Source organism: Chiloscyllium plagiosum, chromosome 33 (assembly GCF_004010195.1).
Source record: "Chiloscyllium plagiosum isolate BGI_BamShark_2017 chromosome 33, ASM401019v2, whole genome shotgun sequence".
Classification (NCBI taxonomy): domain Eukaryota; kingdom Metazoa; phylum Chordata; class Chondrichthyes; order Orectolobiformes; family Hemiscylliidae; genus Chiloscyllium; species Chiloscyllium plagiosum.
This window is the reverse complement of record NC_057742.1, coordinates 15,049,820-15,071,183: the sequence shown is the minus strand read 5'-3', so window position 1 is coordinate 15,071,183 and position 21,364 is coordinate 15,049,820. Positions and strand designations below refer to the sequence as shown.

Here is a 21,364-nt window from a genome sequence, read left to right as displayed (position 1 = left end):
CTCCCCCCTCTTGAATGGCCTTCTGCACCATGGTGCCATGGTCAGCTGGCTCATCCTGTCCAGAGCCCTTTTCCTCATCCGTACAGGGAGCAAGAATCTCATACCTGTTGGACAAGGTCAAGGGCTGAGGCTCCTGCACTCCTGAACTCGGGTTCCCGTTACCTGCCTCACTTACAGTCACACTCTGATGTCCCTGATCACTAATTGGATGTGAATTACTTAATCTCCCAGGTGTGACTGCCTCCTGAAACAGTGTCCAGGTAACTCTCCCCCTCCTGGATGCGCCGCAGTGTTTGAAGCTCAGATTCCAGATCATCAACTCTGAAGAATAAGTCTGGATCTTTTTATTCCATTCTGTTTCAGGGCAACATTTAATTACAGCCATAGCAGATTTGATGTTTGGTTTCAAAACGACCTCTTGGTAAGCATAAATTATATGTAGAGTCATAATCTATGTACAGAATCATTTCCTGATGGCATTTGTTTTTCCCTTCAGTTTCCATTGTTAAATAATTATAAATTAATGTTCAGTTCTGGCCAATGTGAGAAAAGAACATTCCAACTGGAGTCAATGACTGATTTTATCATGGGACCTTCTCCAGTTTCTGAATAAAATTAAACCATGTCCAAAATATCTTTCTATTATTATTCTGTTGAATGCGGCTTTTGATTTTTCTTTGGAAGTCATAATTGCCTCAAAGCATGAACTCTTTTACTTTCTTCACAGATATTGCTCGACCTCTTGAGTATTTCCAGTGTCCATTGTATATTGTCTTTGTGACCCCTTTACAAATTTGACTAAAATTTCCACTGTTCTGGGATTGGCAAGTTTCTTTTGTTTTGTTCTCTAATCTTGACTCGAAGTTGATCCTTTAGTCTTGTATTAAGTAACCAAGTCAAATAACCTGTTTGCTTCTAATTAATTAAGGCCCTTCATTATTTATAGACTTGAATCATGACTCACCTCAATCTTTTCTCCTGAGGAATGTATCTTTAATCACTGGAGCATTTTTTTTTCACTGCTTAATTAACCTATGAAATGATATGATTGTAAGTCCGTGTTTTCTGAACCTCTATGCTTTAAAGTGAATTTTTAAATACAGCAATAATCAATGTAAGGTTTGTACATGTCATTATTCAAACTGAAACTAATGGGTAGCAATTTAAGAATACCAATTCTCAAGTGATAATTGTACCTCATCCATCTGAAGTACAGGCAGCTTTATTTTAAGTGACAATTGTAGAAAGGTTTAGGAAGTGAACATTAATTTCTTCTTCTAATGATAAGTCACAGACCTGAAAGGTTAACATTCTTCGTGGTTGCTGCCTGATCTGCTGAGCATGTCTGACATTTTCTGCTTTTATTTCTGTGGTGCTGCTTGAACACGGCACAAATGTTGCTTCTTTGTTGGGGTGCTGGTTGAGTTGAGACAGGAAGCATTTTCCATCTTATCTGTACTTTATCCAATTTGCAAGTGCTTAATATCAACACTGGGCCCAAAGGGAAAATCGGCACATTTCCCACCAATGATATTTATCAGCCTGATGATAATCAATTCATTGAAAAATAACTCTCAAGAATATGTTTACAAGCTAACCAGGACATGGTACAAAGCAGCTGGAAAAATGCATTTCCCCTTTGAGAAATAATACGTTCATGAGAATAGTTTTCAAGAATATCTCCTGATGAAGGACGATATTTGGCTTGCTGATAAGTTTTCAAGTATTAAAAGTGGTGAAAAAATGGGCAAGAATAGACAATTTGATTTATTAATACTGCCCCAAAAGCATGTTGTCTGGAGCATCATAGCTAGATATTTCCTAATCCCTGCAGCCACACATTTTCCTGGAAGTACCAAAACCCAGGCCTATAAGGTAAAACAAAACTCTGAAAAATTTCCCTCCATCTGCTCACTCAGTCACAACTAGTTCAGAAAATTTTGTTAAAATTTATTTGTCTTCTATGTGATGTATCTGATTTGTCAAAACAGGTCTATGTTCTTCACAATTTATATGTTGTGTGAAAAATAAAATATTCCAGTAATTTTGGAGAAAATGACAAAACATGATTAATATTGCAGCATTGAATGTTGTACCGGACCTAATCTAGTAATTTGGGACTTTTTAAATGTGTTTTTTTTCCAGGGAGCTGGGCCGTCAGCGTAGTTTCATTGAACTGGACACACCTTCAGTGACGGGTGAGCAGGTTGAAGCTCTGGAAGTAGCAGTAAATGAGAAAATCAGGGAACACATTCCTGTCAATGTGCGAGTTGTATCTGTAGATGACCCAGAGGTAGAAAAGGTAAATTAAGATCGAGGGACACTTAGTTTTGAATTTTCATTATTTGCTCGTCTCCCTGACACCCTCCAGTTATGTCTCTGCTATCCTGAGTGTGCATCCTAATAACTGGGTTTTGAATCCAATGAAGCCAATGAGTAACCTAAGTGGAAGCCTTCATATGCCATGTGAATTTAGGCACTGAGTATTGGCAAGCTATTTTGTAAAGTAGCATAGCATAACTCAATCCTCTCCTTCCTTGAACTTTTTAGTAAGGAATGCTAGTTGATCAGGAACAAATATCCTGGTTGATTTTTTTTCTTCCTCTTGCATAGCTTAACTCAATTACCATCAGAATCACAGTTGCCTCTTGGGCCGGAAGCCTGCAAACTTCTCATTTGTGTGGCTGGCTATAATGGAGTAGAGCAGAGTAACTTTTATTTGTCATTTCTACCATATACAACTGATAAAGTAAAAACAAGACAGCAGTCCTCCAGGACTGAGGTTGCTACATGGACAATGCACTACATATGGCACGGTGGCGCAGTGGTTAGCACTGCTGCCTCACAGCACCAGGGTCCCAGGTTCAATCCCAGCCCTGGGCGACTGTCTGTGTGGAGTTTGCACATTCTCCCCATGTCTGTGTGGGTTTCCTCCAGGTACTCTGGTTTCCTCCCACAGTCCAAAGATGCGCACGTCAGGTGAATTGGCCATGCTAAATTGCCCATAGTGTTAGGTGCATTAGTCAGAAGGAAATGGGTCTGGGTGGGTTACTCTTTGGAGGGTCAGTGTAGACTGGTTGGGCTGAACGGCCTGTTTTCACACTATAGAGAATCTAATCTCTCTAATCTCTACACAATCGTACACGCCATAAAGTGCATAAGAAGTGCAAACATGCAAGTTGCAGTCTATTGGAAGAATGATGAATAATAGACATTTTTCTAGCAGCAATACAAAAGAATTTCAGATGGGAAAGAGTCCGATCGTACTTTGTTAAGGAGCCTGATGGCTTGGGGGAAGAAACTGTTGCACAGTCTGGCTGTGAGACTGAATGGTCTGGAATCTTCTGCTAGATGGCAGGAGGGAGGAGAGTTTGAGTGACAGGTGTGTGGGGTCTTCCACAATGCTCTTAGCCTTTCGGATGCAGTGTGTGGAGTAAATGTCTGTAATGGAGGGAAGAGGATCCCGACGATCTTCTCAGCTGTCCTCAATGTCCGTTGTAGGGTCTTACGATCCGAGACTGTGCAATTCCTGAACCAGGCAGTGATGCAGCTGTTCAGGGTACTCTCAATGAACTCTCTGTAGAACGTGGTGAGGATGGAGGTTGGGAGGTGGGCTTTCCTCAGCCTGTGCAGAAAGTAGAGATGTTGCTGGGCTTTCTTGGCTATGGAGCTGATGTTGAGGGTCCAGGTGAGATTCTCCACCAAGTGTACACCAAGAAATTTGGTGCTCTTCACGATCTCCACGGGGGAGCCGTCAATGTCCAGTGGAGATTAATTGCCCTCCTGAAGTCAACAACCATCTCTTTCGTCTTGTCCACGTTCAAAGACAGGTTTTGGCTGTATGGTGGTTGTATGGCAGAGCTAAATAATAATTTGACAAAATGTACTTTTCTTGTGTAGACCCTATCTGTTACCACAGTATCCTTGGTATATGAGGATGAGATACTGACTGAAACTAGATTGACTTGAAACTATTTAAATGAGTGATAAGTACAGATTTGCAATCAATGATTTCGTTCGTTAATGGTCAGGACACACCCATATTAAACGACATGTACTTTGGAAGCACAATTGGATGGATTCACTCAATTCAGCGTGCCATTTAGGATCCAAAAGTGATGTAAATCTATATTTTTAGAATTATTTAGTTTTTAGTATTTTTAGAATTTGAGAGTTTTCGAGGAACAAAGTTTATTATTGACAAGCAAAATGGGAGAAGAAAACTTGAGTTAAATGAACTTAGATTAATGATTAGGTTAGAATCTATGACAGGATTGTGATTCAGGCTCAGGAAAGATGTTAAACCAAAGGGACCATGTCCAAAGAACTTTAACACCCCCACCACCTGACACCAAGATTGTATTGCAGATCTTGGTTCACTCCAGTTGGCTGTTTATGTGAGATTAGTACTTTTTTGACAAAGATAAGATAATGTGTCTTATGTTATCTCTGGAAGCCTTGCTGTAATGATGCTAGATCTTATATCTAAAGATAGACTAAGGTTATGGCACCAGTTCTGATGCAATTGTTTAGAGATTTTACCTTGTGTCTGAAAATGTCAGTAATAAAGCAACATCTTGTTGCTGTGAGACTTGGAACTTCAGAGATAGGAATATGTACTTTAACATTGATAATGCTATTTTCTTGCAGACTTTATTTTGCTGTACCTACTGTTTTTGATACACAATCATTCCTAGTAATGTCAAGCTTGAATATTAGAAATTTTATAAACTGTAAATTTGTCATGGCCCTTTGATATTGGAAATTCCCATTTACATGGCATATATTAGTGGAAGTGCAATGCTTCTTCAGTGTTCTAATTTTCAGTCTGCCTTTGTGTTAGCATCCAGACTCCATTGTGACCAACCTGTACCAGAGTAACATTAATGTGTGAACAGTGGTAGGAGAGTTTGTGAGTGGAGAAAGCATCAGAAGACCCCCTTTTTTCAGCATTTTATGAACTTTAACCACCCTAAGCTAAAGGAGTGATTTGGAATGAATTTTTTGATTCCTTTTTTTTCCTGAAGGTGTGTGATTGTTTATAGCAGGCCTGATGTACCAGAGTCACTCCATTACCAAGTTCAGGCTGTGTTGAATGTCCATTTGTTCAAATGATGGGGATTTATGTAAATAATTGAATAACTTTTAGAAAATGCTTTCATGAAGTGTATTGCTGCTGACTAGGCCAGCATTTATTTCCCAGGTCCTTGGGAAGGAGGTGTCTTCATGAACTGCTGCAGTCACATAGTGCATACATCCATAGAGTTAACAGGAATGGAATTTCATGGTTTTGACCCAATGACAGTAAAGAAATTGCAATATAGTTTCAAGTCAGGAGCTGTGTACCTTGGAGGGAACCTTGTGAGTGGTGGTGTTCCCATGCTATTGCCTTTGTCCTTCCAGGTGGTAGAGGTTGTGGGATTGGAAGGCACTATCTAAGGAACCTTGGTGAGTTATTGCAGTGTATCTTGTAGATGGTGGCATACTGCTGGCACTGTGTGCTGGCAGTTGATGGAGGGAATATTAAAGGTGGTGGATGGGGTGCCAATCAAGTAGGATGCATTGAATTGGATGATATTGAGCTTTTTGAGTGTTGTTGAAGCTGACCTCATCCAAACAAGTGGAGAATATTCCATTACACTTCTGACTGCAGAAGCTGTGGGAGTCAGGATATAAGTTACTAGCTACATAATTCTTACCCTCAGACCTGCTCTTCTAGCCAAAGTATTTGTATGGCTAGCCCACTTCAGTTTCTGGTCAACGGTAATCCCCAGGATATTGGTACTGCCACTTAATGTCAAGGGCGGATGGTTAAGACTCTGTCTTGGTCATTGCCTGCCACTTGTGTGGTATGGATGTAACTTGTCCCCTGTCAGCCCAAATGTGCATGGTATTGATGTCCTGCTGCACATTGACATGGACTGCTTCAGTATCTAAAGAGTAGTGAACATTATGGAGGCCGGTGTAATCATCAGTGAGCATCCTGATTTCTGGTGTTATGATGGATGCAACTGGTGAAGCAACTGAAAATGATTGTGTCGAGCCATCACACTGAGGAACTCCTGCCGAGATGTACTGAGATAGATTGACCTCCAACAACCAGTCGTTTTCCTTTGTGTTGTGTGACTCCACCTAGTGGAGAATTCTCCTTCTATTCCCATTCACTGCTGTTTTCCTTGGGCTTCTTGATGCCATACTTTGCCAAATCTCTTTTTCCTTATTTAACCTAAGGCTGTAATGAGGCCTGGAGCTGAGATTCCCTGGCTGATCCTGAATTGAGTGTCAATGAGCAAGTTCTTGTTGACTTATAGCTGCTTGATTGCATTGTTGACAACACCTTCCATCACTTTGCTGCTGATTGAGAGTAGATTGGGACTGTAACTGGCTGGGTTGGTTGGAGCACATTTGCACAATTTTCAACATTGCCAGAAGATACCCGTGTTGGAGCTTCCTGGAACAGCTGAGCTGGGGTGCTGCCAGTTCAGTCACTTTGTGATATCACATGAAGGGAATCAGCTAAAGACTAGCATCTGTGATGCTGAGGACCTCAGTCTAGTTGAGAGAGATCATCCACTTGGCACTTCTGGCTACTGATGGTTGCAAATACTTCAACCTTTTGTCCTACTATGCTGGGGTCACCTGCCAATAAGGATATGCATATTTTATTGTGCTCCAGTATAGTTTTATACTCCAGTTAGTTGTTGACATATCCACCACTATTCACAACTGAATCTGACAAGACTGCAGAGTTTGGATTTGATCCACATTAAAAGGATTTCAAGAAACCTAACTTTTTAATAACTTTACAGAGAGCAAATAACAATTGGGGCTTACAAATGTGATTATGCCAGAAGCTGAAGTGTACGGATTTTTAAATTTTTTTTTTAATCATGGATTGGAAAATTTTACATTTTGCAATATAAAGTGGGTTTCAGGATCAGAAAGGTTGTTGTAAAGTAATTAATACCGATTTTTAAAAATAAGATACAACTTTTTCAAGGATTTTCACAATCAGAATAACAGCATAATGAAATGGAAATGCACACATGTTCTGAGATTTATAATTGGTTTCGCACATGAGCTGATGCCAGACATTACTGTCATTTCGTCAGAGTAACAACAGCAAATGCTGACAGTTTGGCTATTGTTACAACTGAAAAGTCTGGGCCACTGCTTCAGTAAGTTTTCAGGTTTTACCCATGATCCGATGATGTGAAAGGTTAGAAGATGTACTCCAGGTTTCACAATACCTCTTGTGCAATGCACTGGTAGATTTATTCTATTAAAAATGATGTGGAACATTTCATTGATGTAGTTTTATTGCTGGCAAAAGGAAAAGTTTGTTTTGTAGGTGAGAAGTCGGGGTTTACCAGATGATCATGCTGGCCCAGTCCGAATTATCGATATTGTCGGAATTGATGCAAATATGTGCTGTGGAACGCACGTATCAAATCTCAGTCATCTACAGGTGAGAACATCTTAACATGTCTCCATTTCCTTCGCTAAATTATGGACTAAGAATTACTTGGCGACAGGATGGATCAAATTAATTTGCTTGTGCTTTTTAAGTTCAGATCCTTTGATTTGATTTCACATCATGAAAATAAATTTTCCTTCAGAATAAGGGAATAGGTTTGAGTGTAAGGGATTCACAATTTAGTCCTCTTTGCTATCTTTATTAAATAAAAATGTTATTTTCACGAATTGCCAGGTTTGTAACATAGTCACCCAGCTGCTACCAAAATTATCATCAAAAGTCATCACGAGAACACAGATATTCCTGAACTCTGGATCTCTGCTTACTGAATCTACATTGAAATTTGCTCAGATTTAGGACTGGTGGTGCACTGATCCCAGAATACCAATAATCACTTGTTCCCTGTTGTTTTTTCTGAATTTTCTGTAAATACTGACCATATCACTTTCAGGCTCTAGTAATTTGAGAGAAGCTGTAGAGACTGGGTATATTTTGCCTGAAGTATTGGAGGCTGGGGGGTGACCTTACAGATGTTTATAAAATCAGGAGAGGCATGGATAGGGTCAGTAGACAAGGTCTTTTCCCCAGGTGGGGGAATACAAACTAGAGTGCATAGGTTTAAGGTGAGAGGGGAAAGATTTAAAAGGAACTTCAGGGGCAACTTTCCCACACAGAGGGTGGTGTGTGTGTGGGATGAGCTGTTGAGGAACTTGTGGAGGTAAGTACAATTACAACATTTAAAAGGCATCTGGATGGATACATGAATAGGAAGGGTTTAGAGGGATAGGGGCCAAGTGCCGGCAAATGGAACTAGATTTATTTAGGATACCTGGTCGGCATGGACAAGTTGGACCAAAAGATCTGTTTCTGTGCTGTGTATCTCAATGACTCTATGACTCTAATTGTGCAATATACAAGCCAAGGCAACCGGAATAAAAAGCACCCATGAATTTAACCTTCTATCTAAAGAGAAGAACCTTTGCAAACTGAAGCACCCTTTTCTCCTCAAAATGGATTTCTTTTGGGCCAAGTATATGTTATCTGAAAGCCAGATTTCACATAAACTAGACGACTGGAAAAATGTGTATGCAATGTTTGAAACATATTATACATGTAATATAATTGAAATAAAAACACAGACTGCTGTTTAAAAGCTGAGCAGGCCAGTCAGTATTTGTGGAGAGTGAAATCAAGTTAATGTTTCAGTTGAGAACATATTTGGTGAAAAGCCATCAGTCTGAAATTTTAACTGTGTTTCTCTCACAACAAATGCTGCCTGATCTGCTGAGTATTCACAGCATTCTCTATTCTTTTTTGAGATTTTCAACAGTTGTCCTATTTTTTAAGTTTTTATATAACTGTGGATTAGCTATTGAGCAATTGATTAAAGCCCCTTCCATATTGTTTGTGACTGAATTATGTGTAACATGCCAATGCAGTTACACAATTCTCAACTCCTTCCTGCCAGTGATAGGCATCAAATATCATCAAATATAAAGATGGCCAGTATTATTTTTGCTGCTCTGATAATCTATGCATCTTGGCCTATTTTCCAGGTCATTAAAATTTTAGGAACAGATAAAGGAAAGAAGAACAAAACAAACTTAATTTTCCTGGCTGGCAATAGAGTCTTGAAATATGCAGAGAAAAGCTACACAGTGGAAAAGTCTTTAACATCAATTCTCAAGTAAGTGGAATGCTTTTTCTGGAATACCATCATGTAAAACAGCTGAAATCACTTTTGTATTGGTCTGCTAATACAATGTATGAGCTGTTAAATAACAGAATAAAAATGTGCACGTCCTATGAAATGTAACATTGTGTTAAGTATACAATTTATTTGTGAGTTCAGATAACAAGACTGAGCAACCTTGGTTTATTTTGTTGAAGACGAGGAGGTTGAATTCTGAGGATGTCTGGAGTTGTTTTTGTTTTGTTGGGCAGGCCTAAGAAGAGTGTTTTAGATATAACTCTGGAGCTTACATTCCAGTAACGTGCATTGCAGCATGTACAGTATGTAAAAACTGACTGTGACACTTTGGCCAGAGAGCGTGAGTGAAGTTCCAGTGTCAAGGCTGCCAAAATGCAATTTCCGATTAACAATGTGGCCATTCATATGCTGCCATCAGAATTTTTAGTCACGACTTCAGAACATGAGATTATCCCTGCACAGCAGTGCATTTGTCGAGAAAATAGGCAAAACAGATTCAGTCAGTGGAATCATTTTAAGTAACATCTTTCAGATGACACGTCCCTACAAAGCTGTCAAGCAGTTGGCATTGAATGAGCTAAATTCACATCAGAAAATCAGCAGGGGCATAGACAAAGTGAATGACTTTTCCCTCGGGTGGGGGAGTTCAAAATCAGAGGCCATATTTTTAAGGTGAGAGGAGAAAGATTTAAAAAGGATGTGAGGCATTTTTACACAGGCAGTGGTTCTTTTGTGGAATGAACTGCCAGAGAAAATGGTGGATGCAGGCACAGTTACAACATTTAAAAGACATTTGGATAAGTTCATGAATAGGAAAGGTTTGGAGTGATTTGGGCCAAGTGGAAGCAGGTGGAACTAGTTGGGAACATGGTCGGTGTAGATTACTTGGACAGAAGGGTCTATTTCCATGCTGTGTGACTATGACTATGTTCAAATTATTATAATAAAACTTTGAATTCCAGAACAGGGTCATGATCTACTTTACCAAAGTATCTTAATCATTTTTTGAAAGAGAGTGTAGTGAGGGAGGGACTCAGTCCAACTACAAAATCCTCTTTCTTTGTCTTGATTGATAGTAGCAAGAATGTTTGATTATATTCAAAACATTGAAGTTGTGACATTGTATAGAATATTTAGAATTTTTGTATATTCGGAAGGCATTTCAGTGAATTTGTTTGAAATGAATTTGTTCACCTAATTTTTCAGGAATGGACCAGAGGAACACATTGAAGCTGTGGATAAATTGCAAAAATCAGTCAAATTGCTACAGAAGGTATTCCTGATAATTCAGTTTGATTATGACGTCAATTAAGAACTGTATTTGACCAATAATAATAGTTTAAATAATGAAATAACTACCTTGAAAATGTTTCTAAAGGGAGACTTTGAGGTAAAAAAATTTCTGATAAGAGAAATTAACAGTAGTGCTTTGTCAAAAATTATGTTAAACAAATTTTGAACTGTAACGATTATTTACACAAAGAGCTGTAAGTTCTTTTAAAGGTACATTGTAATCCAATTACCAAGTGCATGAGGCAGAGCATTACTCCTCTATTTGTTAACTGGTTGCTTTGAAATAGGGGAACGAAGAATGTTATGCTAATATTTTAGCAATTATGCACTCATCTTGGCAACAGAAATTTTCAGACTAATATTTCAGGTTTTACATGTTTAAGTGTGGTGACTGATGATTTCGATGAGTTCACTGAGTTTGACTGAGTGAACATGCTTTTTATGTTAGTTGCAATGTAAAAAAAGGATTTATGATCTTATTCCTTATGACTCACAAAGGCAAACCTCCTCCAAAATTTAATTTTGTCTGGATTAATACCAGATTTATATAGATTGAGAGCAACTGGAAATTATATCTTCTGCTTCCTGGCAAGAAGCATTGCTCCAAAAACCATTCCATTTTCATTTATTAAAGTCATATCTGATGTCTTTTGTTTCAATTGCAAATTCAATTCCATTTCCAATCCTTTTTGTATAAGTGGTACAAATTTTCAACTGCTAAATCTTCGCGGTCGGAATTAAAAGTGTCAGATTGATTTGCAAATACTTGATATGACTATTAAGGTTTACCTAGTAATTACCACTTTATGTTCTCTTACAAACAGTTTTAATGCAAAAAAAGCTTAGATTTAACCAAGGTATCTCTCCAGGGTGAGATTCGCATGTTAGGAGAGTATAGATAAAGTTGCCATAGTGATATGATATCATAGGATTGCTCTCTCATTATAGAAAGAGGTGGTGGTTTAACCTGAGGGTCACCATGCCTCGGGCAAGGGGAGAAGCTGAGAAGGAGAATCCCTTATGGTAATCTCAGCCAGGAATTGAACCCAGTGTTGTGACATCACTCTGCACTGCAAACTTGCCATCCACCCAACCGAGCTATCTTACCCCATGTTAGATGAGCTTATGAATATCTAAACGGAGAGATCTATGGGGAAATTTTGCAAATATTTAGATAATGAACAGGTAATCATGAGATTGCTGTCTTATGTTCCTGAAATACTCTTCCTACATATTTGTCAATGCAAGGAAAAAAAAAATTACAAAATCTTGAATCGTAATCGAGTTTGTGTTCTGTGGCAGTCGCTACAAGCTTTACTGGATGTTTATTTTGTTTTGAGCACTTTTGGGAATAATTAAACCCTTGGGTGGAACTTACACGTAATATGTTTTTTCTTTTCTGTGCTCTAAAGAACAATCTAAACCTACTCAGGGATTTGGCTCTGTTAACAGCAAAAAGCTTTAGGAATGATCCAAACAAGGGCAAGTTATTAGTTTTGCATAGGTAAGTAACTTTATATTCTGTCATTATTCTTTGTATATATACATTGATGTTGATCGGGTTTGGAACACAGCTTTTTCACTGAAGACAATAGAAGCTTATGCAGGTCAGAGTTTTGCTTTTATTAAGTAAGCCATGTATCAAACTGAATGTAGGTCACATAACGTTCTGACCTTGAGTTGCAGTGCAGAGATTGCAATCAGTGGAAGCCAATACACAGACATTCCAATGAGTTGTGAAGCTAGTCAGTCAAAGAAAATCACAAGTTTGTGGCATAGTTGTTGATCTAAAATTAAGTTAATGATCTAACTAAATCACATAAACATATAGAGAATGGACAGCTATTTTTTAAGCAAAGACTTCAATATCAAGACAGAAGAATGAACAGCTCTCATAGATCTTGAAGTTTATTTTTCTTAGTCATTCATAAGATATGGGCATCATTGGCTAGGCTAGTATTTATTGTCCATTCATAATTGTCCTTGAGAAAGTGATGCTGAGCTGTTGCCTTAAACCAGCTGCTGTCCACGTGTGGCAGGTACATCCTCCATACCGTTGAGAGTGGAGTTCCAAGATCTTAATCCAGTGACATTGAATGAATGACAATATAGTTTTGTGTCAGGATTGTGTTTGTCTAGGAGGGAAACTTGTAAGTGGCAATGTTACCATGTATTCACTGCCCTTGTCCTTCTAGGTGGTGAAGATCTTGGAAGATGTTGTCTGAGGAACCTTGGTGAGTGGTTGCCGTGCATCTTGCAGAAGCTGCATATGCTGCCACTGTGTACTGTTAGTGAAGGTGATAGATGCAGTGCAGGCTGTTTCGTCTTGGATGATGTTGAGCATTGTTGGAGCTGCATTCATCTAGGCAAGTGGAGAGAGTTCCATTGCACCTCTGACTTGTGCCTGGTAGATGGGTGGATGGGCTCTGGAAAGTCAGGGTGAGTTACTCATTGGAGAATTGAGAGCCTTTGATTTTGCTTTTGTAGTCACAGAAGGCTGGACCAGTTCAGTTTCTGGTAATCCCCAGAATGTTGATAATGGGATAATGCCATTGAATATCAAGGGTTTAAAGTTTAGATTCTGTCTTTCTTGTAATGGTCATTTGTCAGTACTTGTTTCACATGAATGTTATTTGCTACTTACTAACCCAGGCTTGGATATTTATCCAGGGCTTGCTTCAGTGTCTGTGTCATCACAAATGATGCTGAGCATTGTGCAATCATCAGTGAACAAGCCCACTTTTGACCTTATGACGGAGGGAAGCTCATAGTTGAAGGAGTTAAGATGGTTGGGCCTAGGATACGACTGAAATGAGCTCCGGCACTATTGTCCTAGGACTGAGATGATTTACCGCTAGCAACCACCCATCTTTGTTTGTGTGAAGTATGTCTCAACCAACAGAGAGTTTTCCCTCAATTTCCATTGACTCCACTTCTTCTAAGGTTTCTTGACGTAACTCTCAGTCAAATGTGGCCTTGGTGTCAAGAGCTATCACCCTCACTTGCCATCTGGCGTTCAGCTCTTACGTTCATGTTTGGACAAAGTCTGTACCAAGGTTAGGAGCTGTTGGCTTAATGGAACCCAAAGTGAGCATCATCGAGCAGGTTATTGTTGTGTTAAGAGTTGCTTGGTGGCATGTCAACAACACATCGCTTTGGTTGAGAGTGGTCTGAGGGAGCACTAATAGCTGAGTTTGATTTGCCTTGTACTTTGTGGACAGATATACCTGGGCTATTTTCCACATATCTTCAAGATATTTTGTATATGAGCATCCTTGCACCTAGTGAAACTTCCTAATGCTCCTCCAGCTAGAGTAAAGAATCTGCCATTATGTCCCATTTTAAAAATATTTTTGGACAATGAATTAAAGTTGAGAGAAATTCTATTCTGGCCACTCAAAGCCGTGTTAACTCAAGCAGCCTATCCAAGTGAAGTCTTCTGTCAGTATGAAACCAGTATGACAGTTTCTACAGCCTTTTGTCCATTTGAAACCAGATGCCCCACTTTTAATTGACTTTCTTAATGATCGCTAATTTTCTCAGCAATGCTTTTTCAAACAATGTTGTTTTGAAAACCCAAGACATATTTGAAGTTTTAAGTTTCTGTACACTTCTGTTTTGTTCTTCAAACTATGAGTTATTACTGCAGTATAGTCAGAGCTTTAGTTTAAAGGAAAGACTTTTGGCTTGCCTTCATCAATCAGAGCATTGAGTACAGAAGTCAGGATGTCATGTTACAACTCTACAAGGCATTGGTTAAGGCCACATTTGAAGCACTGCGTACAATTCCGGTCACCCTGCTATAGGAAGGATGTTATTAAACTGGAAAGGGTTAAGATTTACAAGGATGTTACCAAGACTAGAAGGTTTGAGTTATAAGGAAAGGCTGGATAGGCTGGGAATTTTTCCCTGGAGTGTAAGAGGCTGAGGGGTGACCTTATAGAAGTTCATGAAAGGGCCATAAATAAGGTCCAGAGCTAAGGAATTTTCACGAGGGTAGGGGAGTCCAAAACTAGAGGGCATAGGTTTAAGGTGAGAGGAAAAAGATTTGAAAGGGAGTTGAGGGACACCTTTTTCGCACAAAAGGTGGTGTATAAATGGAATGAGCTGCCAGAAGAAGTGGTAGAGCAGGTACAATCAAACATTTAAAATAAATTTGCACAGATACATGGATAGGAAAGGTTTAGAGGAATATGGGCTAAATGCAGGCAATTCAGCTGAGATATCTGGATAGCATGGTGAGTTGGGCCGTAGGGCCAGTTTTCATGCTGTATGACTGTGTGACTCTAAGACTTTTTTATGTAGGACATGTTAAAGTACAATTAATGAAGTATTTTAAAATGTAGCCACTGTTCTTCTCTTAATTAGTTCCTCTACAGCACTGGAACTATATTGTATCTGACCTGGAATGTTTGATGCTGGTACTAGTGCGAATGTGTTGCTGTTCCCAGCAGTGACATGTCCTCAATTTTGAGAGCACAAAATAAGGTTAATAAAACATAACAGAAGTACTTCTATACGTAACAATGTAGCTGTGAGGAAAGATTGGACAGGTTGGGATGTTCCCTTTGGAAGAGAGAAGGCCAAGGAGAAAGTTGATTAAGATGTGCAAAACTGTGAGAAGTCTGGATGAAGCTTTCCTATTTACCTTAGTGGAGAGGTCACTGACTAGGGGGCATATATTTAATGTGGCTGATGGGGAGGTTAGAAGTGAGAAAATGTAACAAATTTTCACCAAGAGGCTTGGAGGGGTCTGGAACTCATACCTGAAAGGCTAGTACATGGCAAAACTCTCTACTAATTAAAACAATGTCTGGATATGTACCTCAAATGGTGGAATGAGAAGGGCTACAGATCAAATTTTGCAAGGTAAGACTGGACTGAGTGACTCAGTTCTTTCAGCTGGACCACATGTGATTGACCAAGTGGCCTTTTTTTGTGCTGTAAAGATTTTAAACTTCCACAGTGGACAACTGCCTATATTCTCATATTGTTTATAATGAACTGCCCTTTCAAAATTTCCACATCTATTTCCATTATTTTCTTTCAGAAAAGATGGGGACAATGAATTTATGAATATTATAGCAAATGAAGTTAGTGCTGAGGTAAGGTAGAGCAACTTTTACTGGTCATTTTAAATGGTGATTTATTTTTGTTTATTCAACAGATTCTTGTTGACTGCATTAGTATCTGATCTTCAATAATGACCTCTTACTCCCACTAATATCTACCATTCTCACCTTTCATATTCATTTTGTCTTATTGCATTGCTGACTCTCCAGGTTTGGTTTTGCTTTGGCCTTTGCTTTCTTTCTGTGTGTGTCTGTCCAACGCCTTTCTTGTTTCTTCTGTTGCGTGAACCATTCCATCACTATCTATGTCACTGAGCTGACTATTCCCACTCCTGCTGTGGAGTTGATTGTGGGGCGTGCTGGTGGCCATCAGCGGCAGTGCTGTGCTGGTTCATTGTAGCTCTCTTCCAATGGCATCAAGCATTAGATGTGAAATTCAGATCAGATCAGCAGCCTCAAATCATTAGTTATTTTTGCATGTAATCAGCACAATACAAACCAGAATTTGTCAATTGTTGGAGTTAAATAAACAATCCCATTTGATCAGGCAGCCTGCAGGATTGAATCTTTCCCCCCCAATATCACTATCATGAGTCTTATTGACTTGGCCTTATATTGAGCTTTCCTGACCATATGATACCTCAAGTTGCTGTACCACCAAAGAAAAACCTATGAAGGACACACTGTTGTTATATAGGCAATGCAGCAGCGAAATTGTTCTCAGGAGGCTCCCACAGATAGATATGTGAAAATGACCAACAATCTGTTTTTGTGATGTTGATTTAAGAATAAATATTGGCCAGGACATCAGACAGAACTCCACCATACCTGTTTGAAAATAGTGCCATGGGATATTTTATGCCTGCCTGAGAGGGTAGATGGGGGGGGGGGGTCTCCATTTAATGTCCAAGTCAAATGATGACACCTCTGACCATGCAACATTTTCTCAGGGTGTCAGCCTCTTTATTGTGTGATCAAATCCAGGAGTGAGACTTGAATCCACAAACTTCTGTCTCAAGTGACAGTTCTACCCACTGAGATCCAGTTCACAGTAGAATAATGTCACACGAGTGGAATCCTTGTTCAGAGCATTGTTTTGAATAAACTTGCAGGCCTTTTCAGCTAATCCCTTCTGTCCTAAAGCTATCCGACCTTGGGTTTTTAACACAATCACAGCAGTTCTACAATATTGAAGTAGACCTCTTCTTTGTACATTAAATACCCATCCAATACCCTCTTGAATGCCTCAATTGCACTTGCCTCCACCATAGCCACACTCAGGCGATGCATTCCAAACCCTAACTACTCACCTTGTGCAAATGTTTATTTTCTCACCTTGTATTTGCTTGTTTTGCAAATCATTTTAAATCCATGCCTTCTTGTTCACTTTACAAACAGAGAATAGTCTCTCTCTCGAGACAGCTGGCTTATAATTTTGAAAACCTCAGATCTCCTCTCAGCTGCCTTCTCTCCAAGAAAAATAATCCCAATGTCTTCAATCTATCCTCAAAACTAATTTTCTCATTCCTGAAGTCATTCTTGTAAATGGCTTTTGCACTCTCTCCAAAGAATTCACATAATGTGGTAGCCAGATCTGTACATAGTAGTCCAGTTGAGCTCTAAAAACTGTCTTGAACAAGTTCAGCAACACTTCCTTGCTCTTGTGCTCTAAACCCTATTATGAAGCTGTACACTATATGCTTTGTTAACTGCTCCATCCAACTGTCCTGCGAAAATCACTGATCTGTGCACATTTACCCTCTGCTCCTGAAACCCCTTTAGAATTTTACCCCCCTATCATCTATTACCTTTCAATGGTCTTCCTATCGAAGTGCATCACCTCTCACTTCTTTACATTGAATCCTATCTGCCAACTACCCATCCACTCCACTAAACTTTCTATGCCCTTTTGGAGTTCTACACTGTCCTCCTCACAGCCTACATAGAGTCGTAGAGATGAACAGCATGGAAACAGACTCTTCGGTAAAACTCGTCTATGCCAACCAGATCTCCCAATCCAATGTAGTCCGACCTGCCAGCACCTGGCCCATATCCCTTCAAACCCTTCCTATGCATATTATCCAGATGCCTTTTAAATGTTGCAATTGTACTAGCCTCCACAGCTTCCTCTGGCAGCTCATTTCATACACGCACCACCCTCTCAGTGAAAAAGTTGTCCCTTAGGTCACTTTTATATCTTTCCCCTCTCACCCTAAACCTATGGCCTCTAGTTCTGGACTCCCCCACTCCAGGGAAAAGACTGTCTATTATCCTATCCATGCCCCTCATGATTTTATAAACCTCTATAAGGTCACCCCTCAGCTTCCGACGCTCCAGGTAAAACAGCCCTAGCATATTCAACCTCTCACTATAGCTCAAATCCTCCAACCCTGGCAACATCCTTGTAAATCTTTTCTGAACCCTTTCAAGTTTCACAACATCTTTCTGATACAGTTTTGTATCATCCGCAAACTTTGAAATTGTTCCCCACAACCCACAATCTAGATCATTGTACCCTGTGCATTAACGTCTAGATCAATAGTGCTGCCAAATTCAAAGGAGAGCCAAGTTTTATTGCCTGGTGCAGATTCTTATTGTCTTGATAAACACAAATAAATGTTAAACATCTTGGAGATCATCTTATGTTTATTGTATTTCCTCAGGTAGTGCTTGCATTTCTTACAGTGGGTGATGAAAAAGGAGCAGGCCTATTCCTATTAACAGGTCAAGTGGATGCTGTCGAAGCGCTAGGTTCAAAGTAAGGTCACATTGTCTAGTTTCTGTAACTGTTCAGACAACTTGTGAAATGCCAACTTCATTGTACCTATGGCTTACGTTTTTTTTAAAGCAATATTGATTGACAATTACAAGATATTTTAAGCCCCTCCTAATATACCAGGACTTTCCAAATTGACTGCAGATTCTGGACGGCCTACTGCGAATCCTCTTGCAAGGATGCCTGCGTTGAAGAAGTTTTCCTCCTCTCTAGCTCCTCTAGCTTATCTCTCCACGCTTCAGGCTCTCTGCCTTTATTCCTGATGAAGGGCTTTTGCCCGAAACGTTGATTTTGCTGAAGTGCCTCGGATGCTGCCTGAACTGCTGTGCTCTTCCAGCACCATTGATCCAGAATCCCTTTTCAAATTGACCCCCAGTGTGGTCAGCCTAAGATTTGGGAACGTTAGCTCCAAGTGCTAACAGCTGCGAGGCTGCTTTAACTTGTGCAGTTTTTAAGTAGTGGGAGTGATCCAGCAATTCAATGTTGTCGGCCTAAATCCAGTGCTAAACAAACTAATGGGAATGTAGGTGCTCTTTACCTGAAAATCCTGAGCATTAAGCAACTTTCCTTCCTGTTGCCCTCATGGGTTTCTTTCACTATCCCCTAGTCATGTTCCCACTGTCACAGATATCCAAATTCCCCACCCCCAGCTGTCGGCCCTTGTCCTGCTCCATAGCTGTGGATGTTTGACATGTTTCAAGCACCAAGATGGGTTCATAATGGGACCATGTTTGGGAGAAAGCACTGTATTATAAAATCTCAGTAAATATTCTGTAAGTGTTAGCAGAGCAGCTGTCTTAGCACTAGGCAGTATTAATATACATAAAGAGAGGATCTATCTGATCCTGGTTTGGAAGAGGGATATGTAATAATATTACCTTCCTGAATAGAACCAAAATCTTAACTTAATCCACCTCCTTTCTGCAACATATTTTGGGCTAATTGTACAACAATACTAATATCATGGGTGTGGTGGATTTTTCTCATTTTACCTTCCCAGTTGAAAGAAGCTGGGATTAGTGAGAACCAAGAAACAAACAGAGGGACATTGTTTTTAATAGATGGAGCAATTCTATAATTCTCTCTGTAATAAAACAAAATTGGTTTCTCCTTATGGTTTCAATTGCATACTAACTTGGCAGCCAATGAATGAGCTTTATCAGTTCTTTGCAGCATTATTGAGGAGAAAATTCTAATTCACTTTTAAATATTCAAACCCCCACCAGGAGAAAGTAAAGTTTCCGCCTCATTCAAGCAACTCTGAAAAAAGGAATTAAATTGAGGGGATGTGGGAGAAGTTTGATAACATGTTTGGTTTGCATTATCAGGCATTGTCTGTCCCATAGGGAGTGAAACAGATGTAATTAATTTCCCTTTGTTAATTGAGCAAAACGAATTGGAAAATACCACAGCTTTAGTAAAATGGGTAAAAGAAAGCGATTTATTGGCTGTCTCTTTTGATTTGTTCTTCAATGCAGGGTTGCTCAAATTCTTGATGGAAAAGGTGCCGGAAAGCGGGGACGTTATCAAGGTAAAGCAAACAAGATGAGCAAACGGCCAGAGGTGGAGGCCCTCCTTTGGCAACACATGAGCACGTTGGACAGAAAAGAGGAATGAAGACACACAGTGAATACTTATGTAAATTTACATGTATAATACCATTTTGTCTTTAAAAAAAACTTCATCTTGACCATTTGCTCTTTCAAATGTAGTCTTACAGTATATCTGTGTCCACCATTACATTTGTGAGTGAAAATGTTGCCAAGGCTGGCTCTGAAGGAAAAGGAGTGAGATCACCTCTTCCAAGGACTGTCATTCCTGTTCCTTGCAATACTGGACACAGCCATGACTCCCTAGTGTTTGCACTATAACTGTGGGGTCAAGGTGAAGTATCAGCACGACAGTCTGAGTGAATGTATGCATGATCACCACATTTACTACTGAATAGGGTTCAATGCTGGTCTGTACTTGGGGTATATCATATGGTGCACACTATCAATAAAATATTTTGTCTTTTAAGTTGTTTTGAGGCATTTTTCCTTTGTAAAATGTAAGGGAATTATGTTTTCTACAGCAACAGTTTTGTAAACTGTAACAAAATAAAATGTCTTCACAGGAATATTTTTAACTTAGTGTAGCACACTAAGCCACATAAAAACAGGATAACATAAATGACCAAAAGCTTGGGCAGTGGTAGCTTAAAATGAGCAGCTTAGAGAAGGGATGCAAGGTAGAAATGTAGGGAGAATGTTGCAGACTTTAATACTTAAGCAACTGAAGGCATGGCTACCAATGAAAATTAAGTATGTAAGAGAGGCCAGAATTAGAAGAGCATAGATATCTTGGTTAAAAACAGAAATTGCTAAAAAAAACTCAGCAGGTCTGGCAGCATCTGTGGAAAGAAAGCAGAGTTAACAGTTTGGAAGAAGGGTCACTGGACTCGTCATTGTTAACCCTACTTTCTCTCCCCTGATTTAGGTACAGAAAACTAGCACAACCTGCCTCATAATTCTACATGTCTGTACTACAAACTTACTTCCCAGCTTTTTCCCAGTAACATAATATTACTGAAATTCAGAAATACTTCATTGTTGTTACCATTCATTTATGTTTAAAGAAATATTTCTAACCATTTAGAATTCTATTTGTAAACAGCACCCACTTAAAGGACTGATAAACAGGGTGTCTGTTGAGGATGAAACCAAATATGTGCTGCTTCAGCATTGGGACATCCCCTTGGGCTGACAGTGAAGATTAACACAAGCAAGCACAAAAAAGCCAGCATATTAGTACTTTAGTGAGTGGGGAGAGGCAAAGCACCAGAACTCCGATATAGAACCAGCATCAGTATTTACTGGAACATATGTCCTTCCAGCTATTTGGGAGTGTTTCTTTCAGTTCCATATCTGAAAAATATACTTGGAGAGTTTACAGAAATATCTTTGGCAGTAGTTAAAGTTGTGAAAGACTAGAACACCATTGGCAGTGGCAGCATATTGCAGCATTTGAAAGATCCTCAATAACATGCAAGAGAT

At 39.4% G+C, this 21,364-nt stretch overlaps 1 protein-coding gene across 1 annotated transcript in view; it reads left to right on the top strand.

The window, feature by feature from the left end:
• aarsd1 (alanyl-tRNA synthetase domain containing 1) overlaps nt 1-20,348 on the top strand; it is a 45,457-nt gene extending 25,109 nt beyond the window's left edge. Inside the window, exons 4-12 of the mRNA XM_043675003.1 lie at nt 364-421; nt 2,146-2,302; nt 7,352-7,468; nt 9,034-9,164; nt 10,395-10,461; nt 11,894-11,985; nt 15,532-15,586; nt 18,217-18,311; nt 19,808-20,348. Coding sequence (XP_043530938.1) covers nt 364-421; nt 2,146-2,302; nt 7,352-7,468; nt 9,034-9,164; nt 10,395-10,461; nt 11,894-11,985; nt 15,532-15,586; nt 18,217-18,311; nt 19,808-19,946 — 911 coding nt within the window. The 3' untranslated portion in view covers nt 19,947-20,348. The remainder of the gene's footprint in view (nt 1-363; nt 422-2,145; nt 2,303-7,351; nt 7,469-9,033; nt 9,165-10,394; nt 10,462-11,893; nt 11,986-15,531; nt 15,587-18,216; nt 18,312-19,807) is intronic.
• Nucleotides 20,349-21,364: the final 1,016 nt, after the last annotated feature.